This window comes from Penaeus japonicus, unplaced genomic scaffold, assembly GCF_977035675.1.
Source record: "Penaeus japonicus unplaced genomic scaffold, GWHDUDI00000001_assembly GWHDUDI00000034, whole genome shotgun sequence".
NCBI lineage: Eukaryota > Metazoa > Arthropoda > Malacostraca > Decapoda > Penaeidae > Penaeus > Penaeus japonicus.
Window position 1 is genome coordinate 1,193,528 of NW_028234436.1, and position 10,000 is coordinate 1,203,527.

The following is a 10,000-nucleotide window of genomic DNA, read 5'->3' on the forward strand; positions in this document are numbered from 1 at the left end:
CTGGAACGAAGGAGAGGGGGGGGGGAGATGTAACAGCAGAAGTGTATTAGGTGTGTCAGTAGGGATATAGCTGTCAGTTTTCAGGTCATTAGTTCTTTATTATGGCTTATTGTGCATAACACAAGGATATCTATCTACCAGTTTATCTACTTATCTCTCTCCTCTCACTTTTTTTCTCCACAATTACAATAGTATAGCAGGCATATAACTGTTGATATATCTAGGTCTGCCACTAAGGGCATGTGCACCATCATTAGTCGAGGTGCTAATATTCAGGAAGAAATGTATACACTCATTTCTATTTGTAATTGTTTCTATCTATTAACATCTGTATTTGTGTAACTCTCTCTTCATCTATCTCTTTTCCTATTTACATTAGCTATATCTATATTAACCTATTGTGTATATATTCTTTGCAATCAACACAACTAGAAGCTTACTGTTTTGAACCACAAAAACTGGACCTCACCCGTTGAAGAACCCGTGCAGCTTGTGGCCGGCGGGCGCATGCAGGCTCGACAGATCGCTGGAGTGCACGTTAGTGCTGCCGCCCCCTAGGGAGACTTGGGCGAGCAGCTTCGCCCTCCTCACGCCCAAGCTCGGGTCAAACGCCTGCCCCTGAGGCTCTCCATAGCTATAGCCAGAGAATGTCCTGGAGTCGGGCATGTCGAAGAGCTCAAACGAGTTGTCATCATCCTGGCCCGAAGAGTCGAAGAAAGCACCGCCGCTGGAGAGGCCTTGGGTTCCTCCAAGGGCTCCACCCAAAAACGACGAAGGTGCGGCGCTCTGATACGCCCCAGGTTGCCCGCTGAAGGGGATCGTGCCCGTGGAAGTGTCCCTTCCTGGCTGACTGGTAAACGCCGTCGGAGCAGAGGTGATTGAGGTCATTTGTGGGCGTGCAGAAGCTCCAGCGTAGTGTCCGTCGACCCAGGACTGTGGACTGAACGTTGCCTGGACAGGGCCCTGAGGCTGACTCACCTGGACAGCTGGATGGACAGAGGCGGGCCGAGCGCCGCTGCTAACAGAGTGGACAGACGGCTGCTGGAAACCTGTGCTGGCTGGCTGGCCAAGTAAGGGACGGAAACCACTCTGGCTCACTCCAGAACTGAACGAACTTTGGCTTCCAGTACCAGTTTGCTGACTAACTGACGGTCGGATACCAGTTGACTTGATGCCCGAGCTCACCGATGGGCGGACAGCGCTATGGGTCACTCCAGGACTGAACGAGCCCTGGCCACCGGTGCCAACCGAAGGGCGGAGCGAGGCCTGCGATCCAACAGAAGGGGCTTGCGGCTGCTGGATGCCCACGGCAGATGGCACGCCAGCTGTGACGGACGGGGATCTAACGCCCGCCTGCGTGCCACTAGTTGGTTGGAAATCAAGACGTCCTTGGCCAGTTGGGAAGCCTCCGCTGGCCGGACGGCGTCCAGCTTGGGCCGCATTGCCGTTGATGACATTCACACTCTGACTGGGGATTTGCCCATTCAACTGGGTAGGCCGCGAGACACCAGCTGACAGGCTTGGCACGGCGCCTTGGACACCTGGGGTACCTTGGAAGTCCTGGGCGCCTAGAACACCTGGAGCACCTTGAGGACCTGGGGCACCTGGGGCACCTGGGGCACCTTGGAGACCTGGAGCACCTGGGGGACCTGGGGGACCTTGGGCACCTGGGGCACCTCGGGGACCTGGAGCACCTTGGGGACCTGGGGCACCCTGGGCAACAGAAATGGGCGCAGTGGTTTCCCTCGGAATGAAGGGCCCGTACAACTCAGTGAGGGTGGCCAGCGTGGCAGCGTCGAAGACCTGGTAGCCGGCGTCTTGCAGGGAGGCGCACACGCCCTGAAGTCTCTCGAGGGCGATCGAATACCAGGTCTGGGCTGGGCACACGGAGGGGTTCTGTCGAGGGAAAGAACTCTCATGAACCATTCTGCTCAATCAATGAAAGGGAAAGAATGCCCCTAATATGATATAGTAGTATTTTGGTAGCAACATACCACTCAGGAATAAGGCATCGTGATTAAATCACCGAATAACTTGCATGAATAACTCACCCCCTCCTTACCCCCCCTCCCCCTAACTGGAAACAACAGTTACCTTTCAGGTATAACTCCGAAGTTGAACAACATTTACAAGAATAACTCTCCATAACTCACCGACCACAGCTGGTAGCAACAGGCATCATTTAGATAATCCCCCTGAACCTGATGAATACTTACAAAAGGAACTTTCCAGAATAACTGTTCCCAGCCTCACTTACCGATCCCAGCCAGTGACAACAGTTATCTTTCAGAAATAACTCTTCCAAGAATAATTCCAAGAATAATAACTCGTCGACCCCAACAGTTATCTTCCGGGAATTAAGAAGTCTTGCAAGAATAACTTCCCAGAAGAATCGCGCGCGGCGTCACTCACCGATCCCAGCCAGTGACAACAGTTATCTTTCGGAAATAACTCTTCCAAGAATAATTCAAAGAATGATAATCATTAATAATAATTAAGAAGTCTTGCAAGAATAACTTCCGAGAATAATCGCGCGTGGCGTCACTCACCGATCCCAGCTGGTAGCAGTTCCCGTCGGCGGCGGGGACGAACGGGAGGTCGTTGGGTCCGCGGTTGAGGTTGTCGCCGCCGCACGGGTCGGGCAGGCACTCCGGGGGCTGGCTGAAGTCGCGGAACCAGAACACCTGCGGGAGGAAGAGGAGGAGGAGGTGGAGGATGGTGGTTGGGAGGGAGAAGAGCGGAAGGAAGAGGAAGAAGAGGTGGAGGAGGAAGGGAAGAGTGATGGTGGTGTGGGTGAGGAGTAGGGAGGAGAGGAGGAAGAGGAGGAGGAGGAAGAGGGTGAGGAGCAGGGGAGGAGGAGGAGAAGGAGAACAAAAAGGAGGAGAAGAATGAGGAAGAAAAGGAAAAAGAGGGAGATCACGACAGAATAATGAGAAACCCTGTGTTACATGATGCAATGGCATTAAGATACATCACCAATAAAGAATGAACAAAAAAAGTTATCCCTCAAAAAAAAGAAAAAGAAAAAAAAAACATTATTTTGATGGCGCTAAATCTGAAGTTGATGAACAAAATACCGTGTCCCTAATGTAACAAAGTATTCCTGGATGAGATTACGACAGATTCTATTATCACAGGCTATTTGGTGTATGGATATAAATATATTATCATTTGTCCCGTGCTATAAGGTCCTCTTCTAAGAATATACTTTTCGTAACAGAATAAAGAATGGAACTCCTGCAAGATCTGCCTTTTTGAGAGCAATATAGAGTAGAGAGCATATGAAATTGAAAAGCCAGAGAAAGTTGATATATATTTTGCTTGAAATATATGACCGAAACCTGATCTGAACATTACGATCTGATTGCCACATGCCCCACGTCCTCTCCGGCGGGGTAGAGGAACGTCCTCCTACTTTACCTCTCCCCTTGCCCCTAGAGGTCAGAACCCCCACGTCCCCCGTGACCAGCGTCCCCCTTCCCTTACCTTGTCCCTGGGGTCAGCAGCTCCCCTGGCCATCGTCCTTCTCCACCCCCTCCCTTGTCCCTAGGGACAAGGAGGGGGGGTGTCCCCCTTCCCCTTCCCTTGTCTCTAGGGATCAGCAGCCCCCCCTGACCGTCGTACTCCTTGCCTTGTCCCTGGGGTTCAGTAGCCACCCCCTGGCCATCATCCCCCTCCCCTTTTTGTCCCTAGGGGCCGGCACTCACCTGACCGGGGGGGCAGAGCAGCGTCTGCCCCAGCAGCGGCTCGCACACGTCGTCGTCGAGGTCGTCGTCGCCCTCGTAGGTGCCGTCCGGGCACTGGCACACCGGCGTCCCGAAGCTCGTCTGGTACAGCTGGCGACCCGCTGGGGAGGGGGGAGGGGAGGGGCTTTAAATACATGGAGAGAGAGGGAAAGAGAGAGAGAGAGAGAGAGAGAGAGAGAGAGAGAGAGAGAGAGAGAGAGAGAGAGAGAGAGAGAGAGAGAGAGAGAGAGAGAGAGAGAGAGAGAGAGAGAGAGAGAGAGAGAGAGAGAGAGAGAGAGAGAGAGAGAGAGCGAGAGGAAACGAGAGAGAGAGCGAGAGGAAACGAGAGAGAGAGAGAGAGAGAGAGAGAGAGAGAGAGAGAGAGAGAGAGAGAGAGAGAGAGAGAGAGAGAGAGAGAGAGAGAGAGAGAGAGAGAGAGAGAGAGAGAGAGAGGCAGAGAGCGAGAGGAAACGAGACAGACAGACGGACGGACAGCGAGCAGCCAAACATGCAGCGGCCGCGTTACCTACGTGGGCACAGCTGGGTGTCCCTCGGGTCATGACACATCTGCTCGCTGAAGATGAAGATCCTGTCGGGGGCGCATAGGCGAGGGGCGCAGTAGCCTTGGTTGGTGGCCGGATCGAGCAGCACGTACTCCGTCACGACGCAAGGCCCCTGCGTCAGGAGGGCGTAGCACTTGCCGTCAGGAAGCACCACCTCGTCGCGCGGACAGGCGTCCACTCGCTGGCTCGCGCCTGGGTTTTAGGGTCATGGTGAATAGGACGATATCATAGCATAAAATCATTGCAAATGATAGTTACAGCAACGACAACAACAACATTAGTAGAAATGATATTAATATAAGATTATAAAGATAGTAATATTGACAAGAGCAATGCTGATATACATTATAATGGTACTGTTAATAACAACAACAATGATAATAACAGGAAAGGTAAAACCAACAACAAAAACAACTAAAATCATAAAAATAATAATACCAAAAACGGTATCAAAACAGTGAATGTGTCTACCGTACCATGGCATTAATAACAATAATTCACAAATACTGAATAAAAGGATGAAATATACATGGTAAAGTTAACAAAGACACAACAACAAAGAACAGTTGCAAAGTACATAGTCATTCGAGATAGAAACCAACATCACTAATGATTAATAACTATTAATCATATGAAGTTTTGTTGAAGACGGATAAAACGAGACTAAATGAAAACAAAAGAAGAAGAAAATATAAGTTTGGCAATACAATAGATGATCAATCAACCCAAAGCAGCTCACCTAGATAGTGCCCGACCGACGTGGGAATGGGCGGGTTCAGTACGCCCACGGGTGCCTGCCTCTTCTCACGCCCTTCCGAGACATCCTGCGAAAGGGAACGGGGGCCATTACGTCAGTATATTTCTTTTCTTAGTGTTGCATTGATTGAGTGTTGCCTATCGTCTCCTCTGGTGATGTTGACTATCGTGCGGATTGAAATGGGCATCGGATTAACATTTTGGCATCGTGGCAAATTGATTAGATGTTGCCAGGTAATTGTCTTGCGATATAAAACGGACCTTTGGATTGGCATTTAACTTTGGTATCCACTTTTTTAACGTTACCACCTCAGCCATTAACTGAATAGCCAGGTACCAAACTGGTAACTCCTCAGGTCAAATGATTTTCCACCTTCCTTGATGGGGAAAACTTGTCATACGGATTAATACAAGACCTATAATTATTATCCACCTGTGTCATCTTATCGCATTTCTTCTCGTCTTGTGGGCGAATATCATTGCCACCTTCCACACGAATCGTCTTCTGTCTCGACTGTTGTTTCGCCTTAAATCAATCGTCTGCCAAAGATGCTGAACCACTATTATTACAGAGACATTATTGTGGCGCTGTCTGTTCTCCTTACCGTCTCTCTATCTCTCCTGGATTGGAAATACCTCTAATCCCGACCTCTCCTCACCAAGTTATTATTTTTTTTACCTCATTTGGATTCGAAATACCACGAATCTCTGTCGTTTCTACCAAAAGGGATCTCCTTCGGGTCAACATCACTATTATTCTCTGCCAATTCCAATCCTATTAGCTGTCTTCTTCCTCGTCTGGATTAGAAATACCACTAATTCATTATCCTTCTTATAAAATTAATCTCCCTTGGATCACTATTTCTCTCTGTCGGTTCTAACTAAATTTTGATTAGAATTGCGCCTAAGCAGTGTCTCTTCTTACCGAGTTAATTCATCTTTAGAGCGTCTGGATTAAATTTACGAACTTTTTCCGACGAATTGGTCTAAAAAAAAAAAGATAGTGAGAAAGTCCTGAAAGAAAGTAAAAAAAAAAAAAAAACAGAAATTACACAACTTTTTACAGATTTTAAAGGGTCTTTAGATAAGGTTTTACAACTAGAAGAAAAATCAAGCCCCAAAACTTAAAACTTTTACCGGGACTTTTCAAAACTGTTTTAAAAAATAACAACAAAAAATCTCATGCCTAAAAACTCATCCATGAAAAAGATAATACAGAAATGAATGAATGAAGGAATAAACATAAATGATAATGATAAAAGAAAATAACACAAGTCTTTAAAAGCCCTGAAAATATACAAAACTAGATCGTATAGATTCTCAAAAAAAAAAAAAAAAAAAAAAAAAAAACTAAGCAAGAACAGTCGTCCTAGCATTTCATTAATTTATCTGTTTATCTATTTATCTATACTTTTCCTGGCCTTTCCGTCCACTCACCTCCGGGAGTGCGAGAGGCAGAAGCAGCACGAAGAGAAAGAGACCGAGTCGCACTTCGGTCATGTTGCCGGGTGTCTGTTGCCTGCCTGTTATCTGCTCTCTTCTCTCTTCTATTGTATTTTGTCTTCCTTTATTCTTCTGTTATCTTTATACTTCGGTTGGTCCTCCACTACCTGTTATCTTCCCCTTCGAATGGTTCCTTCTCTGCAAAAATGGAAAATAATTGAATGGTACATTTTGTAATAAGGGGTTTCATGGGGGGGGGGGCGAGGAACACTGCCTTCCCTCCCAAAGCATTCCAAGAGGACCTCAATTATTGTCATTTCATCTATTGCCCAATGCTGTATACAGAATTATAGTGTGATTATAAAAATACATCATATATATATAAAACAACTACACCTCCACATGCTTTGATTTGTCTTTCGATTAAATTATGTTGTGGCTGAAAATATTTCATTGACGTCAAATAGAGAAATAAATAAATTTGCTAAAAAAAAAAAAAAAAAAAAAAAAAAAAAAAAAAAGAAAAAAAAAATCCCGTGACATCATTTACTGAAATGATAAAATGTCAGCAACTAAATTGGAAATCATAGCTCAATCTGCCCATGAGCTATTAATGTTTGACACGAAACTCCATTTGAAGAGTTTGAACCTAGCCAATTGAACAATAGTGTTCAAAGGGACTGCTTACACTGGCATACTTCGAACAGAGTAACAACTCATTATAAGACAAATGAACTTATGAAATTCAGTGTTTCATGTTGATTTTGCATTGCGACTTCTAGCCGTTTCTGAAATTGTTTGGACTCTCAGCACTCGTTGCTAGGTCCTGGGGTGACGGGTCTCCCAGGCTTCAACCGCGCGAGGAAATGTCAAATGACGCCCTTTTGCAATTAGCTTAATTATGTAATTAAAAGAGTTGTTTGTTTGGCCCAGATACTCTTGCAGAAAATTGCTAAGCACATACACACACACACACACACACATACACACACACATACAAACACACACACAAACACACACACACACATAGATATATATCACTTTGTGATCTCTCTCTCTAAATACAAGTTTTACATGGTTACGTGTGTATATACTCATTACATTTGCATAGACACATCGTTCTTGACTCGTCAAGAAAAAGAAAAAAAAAAAACGCCTGTCAGCATCCCGTAGAATGGGCGGGTGAAAAGCGCTCTGCGAAGCGCGGGCGGCATCGCGCCAGGAGAGATCTTGGGCGTGGAGGCTGCGTGCGCTTCACGGCGGGAGTTGCTCTGGGCAGATAATCGCCCCGTCGCGAATGGGATATGTGTGTGTGTGTGCATATATATATATATATATATATATATATATATATATATATATATATATATATATATATATATATATACATATATATATATGTATGTATGTATGTATGTATACATATGTGTACGTGTGCGTGTGTGTGTATACATACATACATACATACATACATATATACATATATATATATATATATATATATATATATATATATATATATGTGTGTGTGTGTGTGTGTGTGTGTGTGTGTGTGTGTGTGTGTGTGTGTGTATATGTATATATGTGTGTGTGTGTGTCCATCACAAGCCCTTTAGATCCACTGGCCGGCGCCCTCTCCCTCCCCCTCCCCCTCCCCTCGCCCACAAAAATGTCTTTCCTTATCGCCTCTTATCTTTTATTTCGCCTTTCCTCTGTTCCCACGAGCTGTTGCTATCGCTATCATTTCAGCTATGGCAGACCTTCCGCGACCCAAACCTCGAGCTTAATCCACATTCCTTATTTTTTTTAATGTCATGTTTTTTATGCTAAGCGATGCTTATTATAATTCCAATCATGACTTACCATAACGTCTCTGTTTCCTATGGTTCTTTTCTCCTTCTTATTTATTTTTCCTTTGTGAACTTTATCTTCAATTTTAGGGAGGATAATATTCTTCGATAAATCAGCATGTGCGTGGAAGTAATATCATGTTATCGTCGTGTTACTAAACCACAAACGCCTAAAACGACGCGCTGAAGGAAAAAGAACCGGTTTTTCTATGTATACGCACCTGTCTTTATCGTTACCCTCCCTACATTTAAGAGCTCAAGCGTTGACATTCTAAATTCCATGCATCACTCGGGCCACGATCCAATTATCGATTGCTCTGGCCATGTCATACTTTCACAAATCTGACATTTTTTTTTTCCTTCTCATATTGCACATACACGCAAGCACGCGGTCGCACTGCACACACTCTCTCGCGAATGTAAATACACATATGGCATGATAACACCGTATGATGATGATTATAGCAATATTCATTATAATGATAATTATAGTGATAATGATAATGGTAATGCTGCTGCTGCTGATGATGATAATTATGATAATGATAACAATTCCAGTAATGCTGATAATGATAATGATAATGATGATAATAATGGTAATAATAATAATGATGATCATAATTTTTTCATTACTTTTATCATTATTGCTATTACTACTGTGACTATCATCATCATCATCATCATTCATATCTGTGACCAGTGGCTCGGACACTTTTCTTCACAGCATCCCGCTTTTGAACACAAACGGAGGAACAGAAGAACATGAGAAGAGAGGAACAGGAGAACAGAAGAACAGCGTCCAATTTGTCAAGGGTAGATCCCGACAGGAAATTCCCGACTGTTTTTGTTATATACTTTTTATGGGGGTGAGGGGGGAGGGGGGGGCAAGGGAAGGTAGAGATTGGAGGAGGAGGAAGGAGGAAGGAGGAGGAGGAGGGAGGAGGTTAAGGAGAGGGAGGATGAGTAGGAGGAAGAGGAGGAGGGAGGAGGATAAGGGAAGGGAGGAGGAGGAGGAAGAGGAAGGAGGAGGAGGGAGGAGGGTAAGGGAAGGGAGGAGGAGAAGAAGGGAGACGAAGTGGAGGGGTAGGAGGAGTAAGAATTACGGGGATAGGCGAGGGAGAAGAAGAATAGCTAGGAGAATGGAGTAGGAGGAGGGGAAGGAGAAGGAGGAGGAGAAGGAAGAGGAGGAGAAGAAGGAGAAGGAGGATGAGGATGAGTATTAGTAGTAGGAGGAGGAGGAAGAGGAGAAGAAGAACGAGGATGAGGATGAGTATCAGTAGTAGGAGGAGGAAGAGGAGAAGAACGAGGAGGAGGAAGAAGAGAAGAAGAAGGAGAAGGAGGAGGATGAGTAGTAGAAGAAGGAGGAGGAGGAGGAGTATTGGGTTTGTTACCCATTTTGTGTTCCAACTTTTTTTGTGGTCTGCTGTTAGTTAACCTGAATTTCAACTTCCATTCCCCGAGGCGTTGTTGTGGGCGCGGGCGGCGGTTCCTTCTGAGCAGGAGTATCTCACGTGGTCCGATGTCATCACATTCGGACAGACGTCACCACTCAGATCATCACGAATGTCGGTTTCATTTCATTAAGTCAGTGATTAAGTCGCTCGTATATCAACGCATGTGGCTATTATACTAAATGTGGTATATCATCATTATCACCACTACC

General features: G+C 45.5%; 1 protein-coding gene across 3 annotated transcripts in view; it reads right to left on the reverse strand.

The window, feature by feature from the left end:
- The window catches only part of LOC122258055 (uncharacterized), a 30,970-nt gene that overhangs the window by 4,583 nt on the left and 16,387 nt on the right, over positions 1-10,000 (reverse strand). For 2 of the 3 annotated variants that reach the window (XM_043023767.2, XM_086530697.1), the window contains exons 2-7: positions 6,482-6,685; positions 5,028-5,112; positions 4,256-4,480; positions 3,708-3,847; positions 2,550-2,684; positions 470-1,896 (exon numbers count right to left, since the gene is read on the reverse strand). In XM_043023767.2, the coding sequence (XP_042879701.2) occupies positions 470-1,896; positions 2,550-2,684; positions 3,708-3,847; positions 4,256-4,480; positions 5,028-5,112; positions 6,482-6,544 (2,075 nt within the window). In that variant the 5' untranslated portion in view covers positions 6,545-6,685. The remainder of the gene's footprint in view (positions 1-469; positions 1,897-2,549; positions 2,685-3,707; positions 3,848-4,255; positions 4,481-5,027; positions 5,113-6,481; positions 6,686-10,000) is intronic. The other variant, XM_086530698.1, reaches the window with a different exon arrangement.